The sequence below is a fragment of the Xenopus tropicalis genome, chromosome 5 (genome assembly GCF_000004195.4).
Source record: "Xenopus tropicalis strain Nigerian chromosome 5, UCB_Xtro_10.0, whole genome shotgun sequence".
Lineage (NCBI taxonomy): Eukaryota > Metazoa > Chordata > Amphibia > Anura > Pipidae > Xenopus > Xenopus tropicalis.
In genome coordinates, this window is record NC_030681.2 from 70285697 (window position 1) to 70304898 (window position 19202).

General features: G+C 37.0%; 1 protein-coding gene across 1 annotated transcript; it reads right to left on the reverse strand.

The window, feature by feature from the left end:
- Positions 1 to 1109: 1109 nt before the first annotated feature.
- Positions 1110 to 17600, reverse strand: stx7 (syntaxin 7). The gene is made up of 10 exons (XM_002936309.5): positions 17493 to 17600; positions 15626 to 15770; positions 14765 to 14834; positions 13551 to 13641; positions 11604 to 11741; positions 10573 to 10625; positions 9861 to 9957; positions 8471 to 8543; positions 5531 to 5613; positions 1110 to 4557 (listed from the first exon to the last, which is right to left on the reverse strand). The coding sequence occupies exons 2-10, from the start codon at positions 15702 to 15704 to the stop codon at positions 4462 to 4464; spliced, it is 780 nt and encodes a 259-aa protein (XP_002936355.1). The 5' UTR covers positions 15705 to 15770; positions 17493 to 17600; the 3' UTR covers positions 1110 to 4461.
- Between the last annotated feature and the right edge of the window lie 1602 nt (positions 17601 to 19202).

Below are 19202 nucleotides of genomic sequence, written 5' to 3' on the forward strand. Positions count from 1 at the left end.
GGAGCAAAACTGTCTCCTAGAGCCCAGTATCCAGTAGCTGCTGCTGCTTTGTGACTGACTCAGGCATGCTGGGCTGGAAGTGATAAGTCATCACACTTCTGCCACAAGTCTTTCCCCTTTGCCCACCACCATGGAGATTCTGGATGTTGATGCTTGGTACATTTTTCTAACTATATTTGTGTAAATAACACCATTATATATGCTGCACTGACAGGTTTTGCGAAATGGTGGTAATAAACTGAACTGACGTTTCAGTCTCAGCAGAGACCTTTCTCCAAGTTAAAGGGCAGGAACAAAAGAAGAATAAGTCTATGAAGATTCTTATTCATCCAGGTCATGAAATACAGTAAGTCTAAAATAACTGGTATTTTCTGAGCTTTCTTGAAAACGTTTCACCACTCATCCGAGTGGTTTCTTCAGTATAACTGACTGGTAGGGAGTTCACTGGCATGTAAATAGGACAGTCACAGACATCCAAGCACAATCGTTCCATTGAACTTATTCAGTTAGGTGTTGGCTTAAACTCACAGGTGTGACATTGGTAACATAGAATCAAGTACCTAGTAATTGGATATGAAAGAACACTATCATTGTCTTTCAAAATGAAAAGTGTCTAGACCGGTGGGAAAAGCAGAGCATATGAATAACATGACTAATGTTACCATTAGTAAAGGAGAGAGTGAAGCAGACCAGTGACACTAATTGATATTCCGGAGAAGACACATTGGTGACCACGTAGTCGTGAGCGCAGACGCATCATTACCGTGAGAACTCCTGGTATCAAACACAGTGTATAGTGAAGCTGAAGGGTATTGCGAGCAAGTGTGCTCTTTTTGTTCACTTTGCAAGACCTTTGAGTGCAGTTTTATATGTTGTAATACATACATATTGTATAAAAATGCAAAGAAATAGCTACACTCCCTTATTGGAGAGAATGCCTGGGAGCACACCGCAATAAAAGCAAGCATCTCAATAACAAGGCAATATCACTGTATATAGGCATACATACCTCAATTATGTATGTAAAGGGCAAGTGAAAGTATTAATAGTATTTTTTTTTTAGCTCTTTTTTTTTCCTTGTAGGTCACAGACACAAATAAACCAATGAATCATAATACAGAAGGAAGATATTTAATAATCAGGTCATTTAGAAAACATCCTTATGAAGTAACAACTTGACTGATAAATAGACAAAGCATATATGTTTGTTTACATTTGATTAAAACAGATAGAAAATGTAATAGAAAATAACACAAACATTTCCCCACAGAACCATCTTGCTTAATTTTATCTGTGTTTATACAGATTTTACAGTACGATAAGATAAAAGGAAGTATAATGACAACACAATTTCAGACCACAGAAGTTATTTTTTTTCTTAAATAAATTTACTTTTATTCGAATGATATTTGTCACAATTCACATTTATTTCTCGTGAAGATTTTTCTTTAGTTTCAACAATATTATACATAAAACAGTTTTGTTAATTTGTGCGCTTATAATTACATTTATTTAGCATTATGGTAATTTGCAAAGGCTGAACTGTAATTAATATGGCACAAGAGTGGGTAAATCTGTCCACTAAATACAAGGTCCTTATAAGACAGGTTAGGCATAAAAGTATAGAATGCATACTATGGCTTGGACAAGCTATTTTTCCTGCCCATATGTTGCATAAGGCAAACACAAATACATTATGCATGGGTAACTCTGCTGATTACAGAGGAAATCACTGTGAGCTGTTGCTCAATATTATATTCTTCTCTGAATGGGTTTCCTCTGGATACCCACACTTTAGAATATATAACAGCAGGTTAAATAGCTCCAGATGAAACTGATCCTAACAAAGTTGAGCAAATGTTATAGGGACCACAGATTAGAAGCATTACATGGATAGTGCAATGGGAATGATAAATAATCCCAGGAAAGTACTGCATAATAACAGTCATCTGCACTCATCACCTGTGTGAGGCCATAACAGGATTACGCTATTGGAAGAAGTGTCAATACCCAGAACAACATCAGTAGTTTCCATTTGTGGATTATATTTCTTCATGAATTCAGTTAAACATGTTAGTAAAGCTGTATTAGCTGGACAGCTAAGACTTCCTCTGGGTCAGCATGATGGAAAGGTCATGGCCAAAGGGATTCTGTCTTTTCTTTACACTATGGGGGAGATTTATCAAGACACAAATGCTCGGAGCGTTTGTTCGAATGCTCCAAGCGTATTTCCGCCAATTTTTTTTTGCGCTTGCGCGGCTTTTTCGTACGCCCGCGCGACTTTCGTACACTAGCGTGAAAAATTTGGGAAGGTTCTGCCGCTGTTTACAATCGTTCGGTACAAAAATGTTGTGACTTTCGGATCGCCAATATGATATTATCGTGACTAATACGATTTTTTCGGAAGCATTTTCGTGCTATTTGCGATCTTCAGAAATTTTCGTTTCCAATCCGAATTTTTCGAACTCGTGTTTTGATAAATCTGCCCCTATGTGATGCACTTTGCCTAACACACATTCTTATTGTAAATTATTTTGCAACACCAGATAAAAATATAAAACGGTAAAGAGCAATAAAAATGGTTTAGTTAAAAGAACTTAAGTAGAGATTTAAAAAAACAAAACATCACTAGAGGAGTGTCACAGTAAATATTTTGCAAAGAGAACACAAATATCTGTATCTGAACCTTTTTATAACTATATATGCTAGTAAAGTGTTTTTGATAGTATTTTAGATGCTGTAGAACTACAATCGCCAGCATTCCCTCTTTTAATAAGGCTGGATTGGGGGGAGGGGGCATACTATAGTTTATATTTACATAACAACTGATGTGGAGAAGGCTGACCATTTTATATGCTGCTCTGTCTAATCTAACTCATGATCTTCAGTTGGGGATGGAAGGAGTCAGCACCCGACAAAGAACTTCAGGATAGATATCATGGTCTATACCCTCCTCCTGTTGTTACAGAGGACATATCACACATTACATTTGTATTACTAAGTTCTGATGCTAAAGCACAGGCTGAAAAACTCACAAGTGTATACAATATAATACATATCATGGAAAACATGAATGAAAGTAAACATCTTTGTTATATTTTAATAGTGCTATTTGTATTGGCTTGTACAGAAATAGTTTCCCCTTGGTCTGATGGATAAACATGTATTATAATCAATAAAGTGTACATTCAATAAACAGTACATTACATTTTTTTGTTTTCAGCTGAGAGATAAATGCCTTCCCCATACAAGACAATTGTATGGAAGAATACAACAAACTCATTAAAACAGAGAAGAGCTACTTTAAACCTTTACCATTTGTTACCGAATTTACAAAGGCAAAAAACCGTGGCACTTGTGCACTAGAATATGTGCAAAACTGCAAGAGTGCAGTGCAATATAGCAACCATCACAATTTAATTTTTCAATAAAGTTAAGCATACTTTTTTTGGGGGGGTATATTTCTGGCTGCTCCAGGAAACCGAACTTGTAAAAATTATAATTAGGTAGTCTAGTATATTGCACACTCTTGCTTTCTTACAGCATAGCTTTGAGTGACAACATTTCTTGTATTTTTAGTAGGGTTTACACTTCATAATTATAAATGTCAAAAACAAAAGCTTATGGAGATTTATTCATCAGCTCAGAATTACAAAAGGGCCACCTCCCATAGAATTATTTTTTTAAAATGGTGACTAATTTTGAAAAATGATTTCCTTTTCCTCTGTAATAATAAAACAGAACCTTGTTATTGATCCCAACTAAGATATAATTAATATTATTGGAGGCAAAGCATTCCTATTGTGTTTAATGTTTATATGATTTTCAGCATTATGGAAAGATCTTTTATCTGGAAAACCCCAAGTCCCAGGCATTCTGGATAACAGATCCAATAAACTAACAAAGGCTGGTTAGTGAATAAGCCTACTTCTTTTTTTTTTTACAAGCAGCAGCAAAATTGTTGGCAATGTTATCTTTGACTCCTTTAACAATAGAGTAATAGTGCATGTGAGGCAAGATACAGATTGCAAATGGCATTCAAGGTTATAATGGTACTCAGTTATGAACCCAGCTGCAAAATTGCATTGGTGCGGTAACCTATAGGAACCAATTATCAACTTAATCCATTTAGTGCAACCAGAGCATAGAAAACAACTGACTGGGTGCTGAGGATTTTTTCCTGCAGCCAAATTTTCACCCAAATTGTAAAGTCAGGGGCTCTGTATTTTCTAGGTTGCACCTTGTCAGACCTAAACCCAACCAACAATCAGTTTTGTACAACAAGGCATAGCCCCCACTTGCTCATCTTTGATAGAGCATAGCCAAAGAACGCAAGCACTGCCATAACAATGCAAAAGATATTCAATTAATTTTTCTTCATCATTAGAGTAATGTGCCTTTCTTCTCGTGCAGTAAAGAAATTAGGTGATAACAAATATTTCTTCAAATGTAAAAATACCATTAGTGTTTAACAGCTCCCCAGATAATCAGTCCAATGACTGTTGCAGCTACAACAAGTACTGCAATAATAATGCAAATCTTCCTCCTGGATTTTCTCTGCAACACACAAAAAAATGGCAATATACAGTTATTTTCAACTACATTTATTTACAGGTTTACCTTAAAATATTAAGTAATGCTTAAATAACATAATTCAGTCAGCACACCAAAGTTCTGCTTATTTGCACAATTTATTGTCGGGCGTAACAGTTTGTCCTCCATGCTGGAGATATAAAGAACTATGACTGAAATGACAAAGTTCATCGTGAGAAAAAAAAAATGTGCAAAAAAGAAAGCTAGGTTTTTTTGGTTTTTTTTTTTGCATTTCTCACTGTGTCTCTCTTTCCATATCCTTTAGAGTGCATATTCTAGGGATCCCCTTTTAGTAATGCAAAGCAAAGCCATAAAAAAAGGTCTTAACTGGTTACTGAGTGACAGGGGGAATTTAGACTGATCTGAATATGAACAGTAGTGCTCCAGATGTTGCAGAACTATAGCTGGCCACACACACCGATAATATCGTATGAAAACCCATTTTGTACGATATTCGGTGCGTGTATGGCAAGTCGGCGAGTTGACTGATATCGCAGGAGGCTGCTGATATCGGTCGACTCGCCGATCGGCCGGGTTAAAAGATTTTGATCAGGCGCCTGATCAAAATCTGCCTTCAGGGCTGAATCAGCAGAAGGAGGTAGAAATCCTATTGTTTCTACCTCCTTATCTGCTGTTTCAGCCCTGAACGGTTAGCGACCGATGGTCGCACAAAAGATCGGAAATCGCCACGTGTGTGGCCACCTTATAATTCTCAGCACAACCTGACAGCTGAAAAATGAAGGGCCACAGGACATACTTCCTTGTGTTCCATGTGGCAATCAAAGCACTAAAAGTCTATTTTGTCCTAAAACAGAGAAAACAGGTAATCTCCATAATTAAATAAAGCATTTTCCATGTCACACTTTTCCAATTTCCAAGTGGCATTTGCCACTGCCCCACAAATTATAATGCTGTTTGAAACAAACACAAAGCCTACCTGATATTCTGCAGCCCTGGCCAGCTGCTGGTTTGCTTGCTGAACATGGACATCTGCATTTTCCACATTGGCTTCTATACTGTCTGTACAAGAAAGCATTATTACAGATTACACAGGAGATAATTGCACCTGCTTAACAAGAGTCGAGTCTGTGACCTGGGCATGATTGAACAACCTTCAGTGCTTTTGCTGAAAGTGATAAGAAAAGTATAAGCAGAAGCAGAATATATGGGAAGGCCTGGGCTATAGTGGCATGTTCTAAGTGGTAGAATGTGGGCCAAAACACTTATAGACTGCTCAATTGGTGTAGCTTCCTCATTTGAATACTAGCAAGGGGAAAGAAAATGGGGCGTGGCTTGAGAGCAGGCTCAAAGTTAGGTGTGAGCAGGCAGCCCAGCCTAAGGTTGCACCAAATTGATATTTAGCGCTGGATAAACAACAAAACTACCACAAGAGACATAAGATCCACAAGATGTGCAGTTATTTTAACAGTGATGCAGAAATACATTGTTTTTTTGCTAAGTCCTTTAAGTATGTTACGTTAGCAATATTAGTAGTGTCATCACATCCCTTTAAAAGTCTCCCTATATAAAATTCATATACTGTAACTATGATGCATGGCTTCTAGATTAGAGTAAAAAGTGATTCCTGAAGTGTGGGCGCATTGCACGGGGGGAACTGGTATTCTTTTTCTAAAAAAAAAAAAAAAATATTGTTTTAGCCAACCAGAGAGAGTGGGCTCTATTAGCCTGCACTTGGTGGGGGAAGCAAATTTAGGGTGATAGGTGCCCATTAAGTGAAAATGTTTGACAAAGAAAGTTAATTTTCTCTATCGTTGGGTAAAATTCCATTTTTCCCCACTTATATATATTTCACTTTACTCAAAGGGGCAGTTTTGAATTCAAAATTAAAGCTCGCCACAGAAATCTTAAATCCCATAGAAATTGGGTGAATAAGTGTATTTATCAGTGGGTAAGAGTTCACCATTTGATAAATACACTTCTAAAAATCCCAAAGGAATGAATAAGAATGTGATGAGATCTAATCCCACATTTTGATAAATCTCCCCAAAAGTGAGAATGTAAATGTGTATTTAAAGACAAAAATATATATTTTCTGCATTTTAGATGCTATTTCAAACTTTTCCTTTGGAAGACAACTAAATAGGAGAAAACTTGTATGCAGACATACAAGCATAAATAATAAATTAGATTTGGTAACAGAAGCATTTGTTGCGTTATAGCTGTACTTGTAATTTTTAAATGTCTGACTGCTCTCTAGTGGTCAAATTAATAAATGCAGAAACCAAAGATAAGACAGAATGTTGGGGTAAGGAAATGGTTTTTGAGCGATCGGGCTCATGTATTCTGCAAGTGCATTAAGCAAAGTGCAATGTGGGTGGTGATGCTCTTAATGCAATTGTGCTGCACCAACCACAGTTGCGTCCAATTCATTAAATTGGGCATTTTGCCACAAATCAGATGCAATTGCGTGGAAATCTGTCTGTTGTCATTTCCGGTGTTTGGTGTGTGAGTTACATCTGCATAGGATTCTTCAGTCGCAAGTGCACTGCACCTATTTACACTGGGCACGAAGGGAACCCTGGAGCTACCACCTGGTCAGGAGGTGGCAGTAGCTCAAGGGTTCTCCTGTGTCAATAGGTGCAGCAGAACATGATTCAAAATGGGAAGCAGGAAGGATGAGCAGCACCAAAGGCAATTTGATGCAAGTACATTTAATTATATGGAGTTACGTGTAACTGACTGCAGGGGAATTGTGGGGACTGCAACTGCACTTGCGGATGTACACTAGCCCTGTTATGTTCAAGCCCTCTTCTACAGCTGTAAAAATTTCTTAACCAGCAAATAAATGCTTGCCCTAAATCAGCTGGGTCGTAACAAAAAGGAAAGCAAATAAGCATTCTCAAATGCCAACCCCTGTGGCCTATGCCCCCCTATGGCCTATGCCCTTTTCTTCTTTGAGCTCCCCAGAAGCGGCTGCATTGGATTTTGGCAGTAACTGCAATGCAGTAATGGCAACTATGCCAATTATATGCATTTTGCCCACTGACTTTCCACATCGAATATATAAGAAATTTTATCCAGAGAGCACACTGATGTGCACCTCAGGAAGGCTAGTTTGATTAAAAAATGTAGCGCTTGAATTGCTAAAATAAAAACAGTAAACAATAAAGGATTGTTGCCTGTTGAGAAGCTGAAACTGAAAGAGAAAGGACCAGTTTGAAGGAATGTTTCCACTTATGTCTAGAACCATTGTGATTAGCACACAGGCACCATTACTGGCCTAAAATTGTGATAATTACCAGCAGTGTAATTAGACATTGTGGGGCTCAACAGAAATATCAGTTTAGGACACTGTTTTCAAAAATATACACTATAAGGCCAAAAGTACTGGAACATTATATGTGGCCAAAACTATATACAACCCTTCATTTTAACTTTTACTGCTAAATTCCACCCTGTCTTTGGAAGCAACCACAGCACAAAACAAATTCATTAGAATAAGGGGTTTGCAGCTGCACACAAGCCTACCATCATGGTGTGTGTGGCCATAAGATGGAGGAAGTGTTGTGAATATCTAAGCCATTTATCTCAAGATAGGTGGAATGGGTCCTCTGAAGTGAGGGATCAAGCTAAACATTTGGCAGCCTAGCAGACTACTTGAGGTTTGATGATGCTTTATAGATCCCTGAAAAGGCCTCGCCTTGACTTTGTAGCATAGTTTTTAAGGCCTCAAACCTTAAAGGATAACTAAACCCTAAAAATGAATATGGCTTGAAATGCCATATTTCATATATTAAATTTATTGTACAAGCCTAAAGCTTCAGCATCTCAATATTAGCAACGATCCAGGTCTTTAAAGTTATCACAGGAGCTACCCACTGCTCTGCTCTGCTGTAACACCTCTTGCAATACTTACCAATCATTTCACCTTGCTCATGAACCATCATGCCCAAGTCTTTAAAGATGTCATTTATGCCCTGAATATCCTCCTGGAATTAAGAAAAATTCTTCCAGTGACAGGAAATAAACAAATCCTCTTGTGCTTAATAGTTTAATAAATAGGTTATTTACAGTATATTCCCCCCATGCACTATGGAGGAACTTTCAAAATGAACTTTAGTACAGTGGATGTGCTCCTGTATAACTTCAGCCAATCAGAAAGTAATGCATATTTGCAGTGAAGTCTGCCTGTAGAAATTAGTTAGAAATGCAACAAATCCACTGTTTTGTGATTCGGCCTGAACCCTGATTCCTCAGTGAGAGATTTGGCTAAATACCAAACCAAATCTGAATCTACATATGCAAATTAGGGTATAGAAAGAAAACCACGCATGCAGGGGAAAATGTTCAACTTCTGTGTTTATGTGACAAAAAAAAAAAAAAAAATCACATGATTTTAAACATTTGGATCTGGTTTTGACAGGCACATGAATTCAGGTCAATCCGAATCCTGCTTAAAAAGGCTGAATGCCGAATTATGGATTCAGTTCATCCTTACTTACAGAGCATAACTGATAGAATGACGTTTTCTTTTATTATTCTACCTTATCATGCCTACATTAAGAAACTTTTGTCACTTTTGCTACTTAATATTGTTTGACTGATCAAGGGAAATGTGGTTGTCATTGGTTACAGCATTGCTACAAATTAAAACACGATAATGAATTTTACATTACCCTCACTGTTATTTTGTGAATATATATGATCCAAATCACTTAGCCTAACTGCATGTACTGCAGGTTACAAGCAGTTACAATCTATTAACCTGTCAGAAATTTGGTCTCATTAAAAGCACATTTGTATTTGTATTTTAATCTGCACTGCATGAACAACTGATAAAAAGGTGCCATGCACCTGTCAGCACAGGTTTTAAAACTCAGTATACTATACCTTTATGTGGAATATTTAAATTACAAATTACTGAGCTGTGAACCCCTCCTTACTTCTTAGTCTATTTTAACATTTATGATTCAAGACATTTATTTATGATCAAACTCGAATTTTCGGGGGAACAATAATGCAAAAATCGAGTTCTGGCGAAAACCCATTCCCAAATCTCGAAGTTATCTAGCAATAAGAAAAAATCCGACAATCTCAAAATTGCTTAGTAAATGTGCCCCTAAGGTCGGAAATCTGCAATCAAACCCTTATGTTTTGCAGTGTTTACTCCCCATCATTTTGAATTTTAGAAGGCATTCTGTGTATTAGAGGAGAACTAAATATATTAAAGAAAAGGAATTACAGTACTGTAAAATATCCTATCAGATACCCTAACCATTACAAATTCTTTTCAGCAGCAAACAAACCTCAAGCTGTCGTATGGCCGTCTCCCTTTCTTCTATCAGATGAAGATCGTCTTCTGTGATTTCTTCTTCTTGCATTGTTGCCTGTGGTTGCCCCTCACTGACAAAAAAAAATATGATCAAATTACAGCACAAATACTTTTTTTTATGGCTAAAATGTTAAAAGCAAAATGCCTCCTTCCATATGTCGCCTTTCTCATTGCACACAGGTTGGTACATACATTTAAACACACTGCAAGTTGTGTAAAGATTGGTACAGCACTATTCCCACAGCTGCAGCAATACCCTTCATGCTTTTTGATCACAGGCCACTGCTTGTATTGCACAAATGGTATTCCTTCAATAGACACACAGAATTTGTGCATGTTGTTTTCCTCTTGGTCTAGTTCAATCAACATATAAAGATAACAAAGGCTACAAGGGTACTTATAAAACTGTTAGGAACAGAGTTTAAGGTGGTTCTGCTCAACTATGTACAACATAACAGCAGCACCAATGACATCTGAGTTTGGTTTGGTTAATAACATAACTATGCATGTAAATACAAGTATGATATATTTTCTTTCAGTTATAAACTAAATATGATTTATCAGTTACCTAATGTTGAAACACTGAAGGTTGGCTTTAACACATTTAATAATTCCTATCAGGGATGTATATAAGGTTCTGTATGTAGTTGCATATTTAATATAACTAAAAACATAGATGCTCTTACTTTTCCCAAGTGAGCAGTGACCCTTCCTTCTGACTATCATCAGGAAAACCTCCCTAGCATAAGAGACAAAATAAGAATGTTAAAAATTACAAATATCTTTAAGTTTGATAAATTTGAATTAAAAACAGTTCACAGTGTGCTTCCTTGTTATGTCAATAAAAAGCTTGAGGAATCATGTACTTTTGGGGATTTAGCATACATTTCATATCCAGTTTGTCAAAAAAAAACCAAAATCTTCTCCAGCACTGCAACTTTTCCTTACTTCATCCTCTTGATGTCAAGCAGAGTCCAATGGAGCTGGTGGCTCTTTCTCAGTAGCATAACTTGGTGATATCAGTGAAAGACTGGCAGAACTCTGCAATAGCAGCCCACCCTCACCTCATGCCTTTCATCTGCCTCTCTGTCCCCAGCCTGATCACACAGTGTTCCTGCTTATGGTGGTTGATCTGCAGTTTTTCCTAAAGGTAAAATTTTATTGTGACCCCAATATCATCTTTTATATCTCACATCCAGCATTTCCATTTGCACATTTTCTACTGTGCACAAAAGTATTCCATGAGACACACCCTTTCCATTAAAACAGTAGCTCTTAAAGTAGGCTCCCTTTTACCTTAGACTGGGCTAATGGTGATTTAATTATAGCTAATGCATTAGGTATCTCTGCAGCTGTCACAAAACAACTGTCTTTACCTTTGGATGAAAGTATAACATTTGACTAGATGTTACAGTTTAGAATAGTTTCAAAAGTTTTGGTACTTTATATTACGGAAATAAAAAAGTCAGCTAAAATGTTGCATACATTTAAGAATTGTGTAGCTGCTCTGCACATGCTGTACTTTTAATTTCTGTCTCTGGTTAAATCCTGGAGAGTAGACAAATTCGAATTTCTGGAACAATATGTAAATGCATCATAGTCTATGATGTCTATGAGTCAATATCTATGCATTATTTTCACGCATAGGTTTTCCTTCTGATCTCTCTGAAATATGTACTGTATTTTCACATTTTTTAGTAAATATTATTCTGCTTACAGAAACTCTGGATCCTGCGCGAACTCTGGCCACAAACTCCTTTTCTTTTTCTGCAGCTTGTCTTTGGATCTTCTGAAAATTGTTAAGTACTGAACTGAACTCACTCACAAGTCGATCTTTCTGCAATTTTCTCTGTCGCTGTAGAAATAGTAAAAACAAACATAATTAATACATGTAAAAAAGCCCAAGATATATACTACAGTAAGGGTAATTTATGCTTGCATAACCAGGGAAATGTGGGGACAGTGATACAATGGTTTTAAAAGCTGATGATATACCTGCAGCTGAATCTATCTCTATCTGAAGAGCTGGAAACAAATCACCCATGTGGGGTTATAAATGTTTTAACAATATGTTTACTGGTAGGAACTTTGGTCAGCAAGCATTTTTGAAATAAATTGAGGGTTCAATAAATTATAAGTAAAAGACAGCCTGAACATACACAGAGCCAAGCAATTAGATTTTACAAAGCATATTGTAGAACACTCCCCACAATGGTGGTGCAGGCAGCATATTAATACATATATGCAACACTTGTTGGCTATCAGTTGTAAGAAGATTTTTTTGCACACTTATAAGTATTTGCTAGGATTGTAAATGATTCCTATGTAGATAAACTAATGGGGCTTCAAGCAGCAGTATACAACCTAACTGGGTGATCATTTCTAAGGTATTGGTTACTTTAAGAAACTGAAAGTCTAGTTCTACTCCTGTGAGCCTTGGGGGAAAATGTTTTTCTTTGTGTCATATATATCACAAATGAGTACTATTAACAATGCATTAAGGCCTCCCCAAACCTGCCTGACAAAATAAGTCAGGCAGATTGTGAAAAACTGTTTGCCTTACTTTAATGACCACAGATCAGCTATCTTCTTTTTAATCTGCTACGTCACCTGCTGCCAATAAAGTTTAAGGCCTGCCCAGTATAGCTGTGGGGAATCAGATTGGCTGGAGTCTTAATTTCTCTTAATTTCTCAGCATTGTCTATTTCTGTAGCAGTGAAAAGTAGCTGCTACTAGTAGCCCTGTGTGTCTTCACCCTAAAGGAGCAGGAAGACTTTTTGTGTGAAAATAGAACACAATGAGGAAGAAAAACTGTGGGCCAGAGTAAAGAAAAAAGGGCAAAAAAAAAAGAATGAAACAGAAGAGAAAAAGGGGTCAGAGAAAGTTATGGGAGAATAAACTGGAATACATAGAAAGGAAGAGCAAATAATTATGCAAGTAACCTGAGACTGGGGGGGAGGCAGATGTAAGAGGACTGGTTAAAAGAAAAATGTAATGTGCTGCACTGAGTGTATAATATTCTTTTGGGTACCAGTACCCACCATTATTATATTTAATGCGCTTACGGCAGTACCGTCTGACACCCATACCCAAAGTGTCTGTTTTAAATCTTAGTCCAGACATGGCCAGCATCCACTGCTTGTTTCACTACAAACCTACTTACATTTCCAGTGCATACTGCTGCGCAATAGATAATATACTCACGTTGCCATCATACAAAGCACAGAACTCAAAACTCTAAAGCTGGCCAAACACGTGGCGATTTTCAATCTTTCGATTCAGGGCTGAATCTTCAGATATGGAGGTAGAACCAATAGGATTTCTACCTCCTTCTGCCAATTCAGCCCTGAACATAGATTCAGCCATTGAAGGCGCCGGATCAAAATATTTTAACCCACCCCGATCAGCGAAGCATCCGATATCTGCAGCCTTCTGTGATATCGGTCGCCTTGCCGAGTTGCCATACATGCACCAAATTTCATACGAAACAAGGTTTCGTACGATATTATCGGTGTGTGTATGGCCAGCTTAACCCTGACTAATTAAAAAACAATGTACCTTATACTTATTTAGACTAATTTATGTAGGACTCCAAGCCATTATATCCACTATACATAATATATATAGTGTGAACTTTCAAATTATTCAGATGATTGTATTTTACCTGATCACTTTCTAAAGGCAGTGAAGCATAGTCTTTGAGGCATCTGTCTGTGTCTTTGGCAATTTTATGTGCATATTGTATCTTCTCTTGGCTAAAAAACATAAAAAAATACAGCATATATTACTTTTGCTTAAAGAACTGTGAATATTATTTTAACTCTCTCTGAACTCTCTATTTTTAATACATTTACAGAAGTAAAGGAAGGAACAAGAAAAAAGTACACTCTTTATGACACTATTTTTTGTCAGTATCACTTTATAAACCTTCCCAGTATTGTTATTACCATCAAAATTAAAGCATTTAGAGTTAAAATTTAGAAAGGAATTTTTGTGAAGAAGAAACCACAAAGTTATCTGTGTATTACACCACTAATTCAGACCAGTCAGATTTGGAACTTGTTCCTGAATAAAACTTAACTTTTATTAATTAATTTAAAATAACTATATGTCAAAGAGGAAAAGAAAAATCTGTTTAAAAAACGTTTTTCAGGCGCTTTCAGTCCTTTGAGGTAGGCAGGCGGGAGTTGTGATTTTGCTTAAAATGAGGAGTTAAATGGAGAGGGACAGGTGTAGTTGTGATGGGTGGCCCCGGGGCAGTGAAATAATAAATACCAACTACTTAAAGAACACTCTTTAAGTGTGTCTAGGAGGAAAAATTGAGTTTCATCAAATACACTATAACATAACAGTGAGTGGAGAGTTGTGATTAGAATTGAATCACTGATCCCAATTTAATATCAGCTAATATCAGTTACAATCCTCAGATGGTGGTCCCCAGATAGATCACTCTTTTTGTGAGCCACAACAGTTTTCCTGTTATGATTCTCCCCCCTGATTTTAAACAGATTTTCCTTTGTGGCATAAGTTTATTTTAAATAAAGTAATAAAAGTTACATTTTATTTATTAACTTGTTACAAACCTGACTGGTCAGATTGAGTGGTGCAATACAAAAGGCTAGCTTTGTGGTTTCTTCTCACAAGAATCCCTTTCTGAGTGTTTTCTTTGATCTTGAACACTCTCTGTACATGTTCCGTCTCTTTGTAAGTGGAAAATTGGTATTAAAATTAAGAAATAGCACTAGAAAAAGTAATACTGATATGTTTTATAAAACATTGATAGGAACTGGTAAAACCCTTAGTGTGTTTCAATCACTTCAATGACTTTATTGAAAAAAAAAAAATAAATAGTAAAAAGAAAAGAAAAATTGGACTTACAGACGATTTCTAAGTTCTGCTGTGTCTTGTACAGTTCCAAGTTGATTTACTATCCTTTGTATTTCAGAAGCTATAAGGCGAATGGAATAGATATAAAAACAGAATAAAATAGAAATGTACGCATGTCATTACTGTGCAGCCCCTAAACATTATATCTGTCAGTACCAAAATGTGCCTTCATTGGGGAGAGGGAAACACTGAGCATAATTACAATCTGTGCAGTTGTACTGTATGCATATTTGAGGAGTCCAAGTACATGGGATCAGTTACAGTACCCTGGTTGGTTGCTCAAGTGACCACTGACAAAAATAAACAAAACAATGCAGCAAAAAGAAATGGCGTCATAAAAACATATCTATTTAATGAAGAAAAATCATGAAAACAAAATAATATAATAACATAGAAATATTAAAGTTTTTAAATAAAACCAGTTAAGAACTCTGTACCATTTGTGATATAAGCAATGAAAATGTCTGTTTAATTTCTAAAAGAAAAAAAAAATCAATTCACTCTTTACTATCTTCCCCTCAGCAATCAGCCTCTACATGCAAACTTTGTGTCAAAAATCTTTCACTCAAGACATTTCTATCATCTAGGCTAGGGGAGGGGAGCACAGGCCAATGATGTATGATGTATGCCTGCATTTAGAGAGAGTGCTCGTTTAAAAGGGCAGAGTTAAGAGAAACCTGACTATTTCAGAAACTATACAGACTTTTTAGTCAGTTATATAGAGAAAGTTTGTTATATCCATGACGTGACATTTACATCAAATATTTGTCTTTATGATAGTTTCCCTTTAAGTCATTTTCAGACAAATGACAAACTAAATTTTAACAACTGCTAAAAAAGACTGTAACTTACAGCTTTGTGTGATTTTCTGAATATTGCCTGATATGGTCTGGGCAAGCTGAGCTGGATCCTGGCCAGTACTGTAAGACATGGTCGAATATAGTCAACTCCACTTTTTTCTTGACGAGGTCAAGGCAATGTAGAGTACTACAGGAATCTGGAAGTGATAAAACTAAGTAAGCAAATATGCATCATCTTTCTGCATGACAGTTGTAAGCTGATGGCAATACCTACACACCTTTTGTTTGCTTCCACTACAGTATGAATCAACTTTGTGCAGCTTTGGGGTTAAAGGAACAGTAACGCCAAAAAATGAAAGTGTATAAAAGTAACTAAAATATAATGTGCTGCTGCCCTGCACTGGTAAAAGTTGTGTATTTACTTCAGAAAGTCTACTATAATTTACATAAATAAGCTGCTATGTAGCCATGGGGGCAGCCATTCAAAGGAGAAAAGGCACAGGCACATAGCAGATAACAGATAAAACACTATTGTATTCTACAGAACTTATCTGTTATCTGCTATGTAACCTGTGCCTTTTCTCCTTTTTTCCAGCTTGAATGGCTGCCCCCGTGGCTACACAGCAGCTTATTATATAAATTATAGTAGTGTTACTGTAGCAAACACACCAGGTTTACCAGTGCAGGGCAACAGTGCATTATATTTTTATTACTTTAAAGCTCTTTCATTTTTTGGTGTTACTGTTCCTTTAAGACACATGGAGCTACTAGCAGCAGCTACTCGTCATGGCTACTAAACGCATTTCTCAGTATTGTTTATGGCAGGGTATTTTCTGGTGTTCAGTAGCCATGACACTACTTAGCTGCTACTTAGTAGCTCTGTGTGTCTTCATCCTTAAAGTATCAGGTCAGTGTAAAAATGAAAATGGCCAAAACAGATTGTGCAAAATAAAAAATGTTTTCAATATAGTTAGTTAGGCAAAAATGTATCAGTGACTTGGAGGGGGGGGGCATATGGGACATAACAATTCAGTTAGTTTGCATTTGAATCTTACCTGTGTGCTCACAAACTAACTGAGTAGTTATACCCCCCCCCCCCTCAAAAACACTGACTAACTAAGAGGTTAGAGAGCTGAAAGCAGGAAATAAAGTTCTGGCCATTATGTTAGACATCTGCTCACAGAGCCTTTATAGACAAATATGCCTGACTAACTATATTACAAATATTTTTTATTTTACACAGCGTATACATTTTACCCAGTTTAAATTTTCCACTGAACTGTTCCTTTAAGCTAAAACCTACTTAAAAGGGTAATTCATGTCATAATGCAATTTTTAAAGGGCGTTACATAACTGAAGCAACTCCATTTTTGGTCCTTGGGAGGAAGATAATGATCTAATCAGCTGATCTGCAAGCCTGTCTGTTGAAAAGCAGGATAGAGAAAGACTCCCACATCTTGCATTAAATCACAGGACAATTACACAATAATTCATTAAAGGATGAACTATTACTTTTAATTGATACTGTTGTTACAAAATCATTTTACAAGGTAATTCTTTCAACATACAGTAACAGTGCTGTGTTATTTTGTGTCTCAATAGACGTATGAGAGACACTAGTGCAGGCAGAAATCGACTGGAAACACTAAGGCAGTGCAGTCACCAGGGGTAGACAAAGGGGACAGTTGTCCCGGACCCAGTGGGTATTTTAAGGGGGGGTCCGGCTGCGCTAATACAATGGATTTCCGCCCCACCCCTACTGTCAGTGAGCTTCAGACTTCGGAAGCGATTTTGGTGGCTAGGGTAAATGCATACTCTTTTCCCCTACACAACTTTCATACTATCAGTCCCGTTTTTCCTAAACAATCCACCAGTCCCAATTTCCTAAACACAGCCCGCATTCCAGAATCAACACTTACACCTTCCGCAAAACTGTCACCTGCAGGCTCCAAGCTTCCTGTTTTACTGAAAATCCCAAAGCCACAAGTCTCATCACGCGATAGTGACGCACGGCTGCACGTAACGCAATGACGCACACGTACTGCCTTGTGACAGGGGCTAGTCAGTGTAACGCAGTCACAGAGTCGTGCTGCTGTAGATCTGGCTTACTCCTACTATAACTACTTAAATAAAGAATTATTTATTTAATGAAGTGTGCGGGTATATATCAAATTGTTTAAATCAGTGTAGGTTTACTTTAACGTTCTTGTTTGCTCAATTGAGCCTCTGCAAGCTCTCTGTTTACAATTTAAATATACCCTGGTGTAATAAACAGCTTTAATTATGTTTTAACATCCTCAGCTCTAAGGATTAGATCCGTGACATTCTCCTTTTTTTAACTGACGCTGACATAAACCTGTTAAATTACATTTCCAAGGGGTATTGATAACCTAAAAGTGGTAATAGGGCTCAGAGGTGTTTGTTTAACAGCAGCAGTTGGGGCAGGTACAATGAACTGTGAGAAGGTTTCCTCTCTTGAGAATACGAAGACCCAAGTCAGAACACATAAGTGCAGGAAAGTGAGTTAGGTGCTAAGTCCATGCTTGCAAAACAGCTCATTAGTGTCTTTGCAACACCTTTAATAGTGTGTTATTCCTTAACAAATGCCTATTTTTATCCTTTGCTTAGACTGCAGGTACAAACTGAAAATTTATGACAACTGATTTTCAGTCTCTGGTTTAGTTAAACCTAACTGCTTATAAATAAATACAACAATCTTACAAACTATAATTTGTGCATGTGTACTTATTCATGTGTACTGAGAACTAGTTACAAGGTGGCAATGCTTGGCACATTTAATAGGACTGTGCTTGGTCAATTTTGAACCAGAGAACAGCTTTTTCCTCAACTGTGTGTTTGAATTTCATTTACATGATGCGCAAGAATGAAGCAAACCTCAAAAACAGAACTGAAATGACTCAAATTTTCAGTTTATTACAGGAACTTTACCAGTTAAAGAAGACATTAAAAATAAAGAATATACCAGTGAATTATACTCCATTAAATATGGAAGGATTGATATTAAAAAGTTGTGTTTCGGATTGATTTATTGAGAAATTCCACCAAAACTGGGGAGCCGGCGGCTCTCAGTACGTGCACTGTAGGATAGGAACCAGCTAGGCTGACCTGATAGAGAACTGAAGCCTGTCTTTGCTTGTGTGAGTGCAAGGCTGTGATTGGCTATCCTCCTCCTGGTGTGCTTCTGGCAAGGGACTGTTAGAACAATCCCACCCTTCATTTGAAACATGGACAGAGACCTGATAGGATCTATAGGGAGTTGCAATAAAGAATAGGATTAATTTTTAGCCACAGTGAAACCAGCTGGTGCTCCTATTAGCAGAAAATTGCACTTGCCTGTAGTACATGAAGGCGAACGATCCTCTTCCTTTCTTTTTCTTTTGCTCTAATCCTGGGGCCTGCACATATGCAGTAGAGTAAAAAAGCCGACTTCAATGTGGTTTATTTCGTGAAAACCCAGTAGAAATATACAGGGAAAATTAGTAGATAATTTTTTTATTGAACTAAATATTGCCCATTATATCTTTTATGCCTACATGGCAAGATTTAATGGTGCATTCAATCACACTATACGGCATTTATTTTATGAATGGGTGTAACTGTGTGAAATA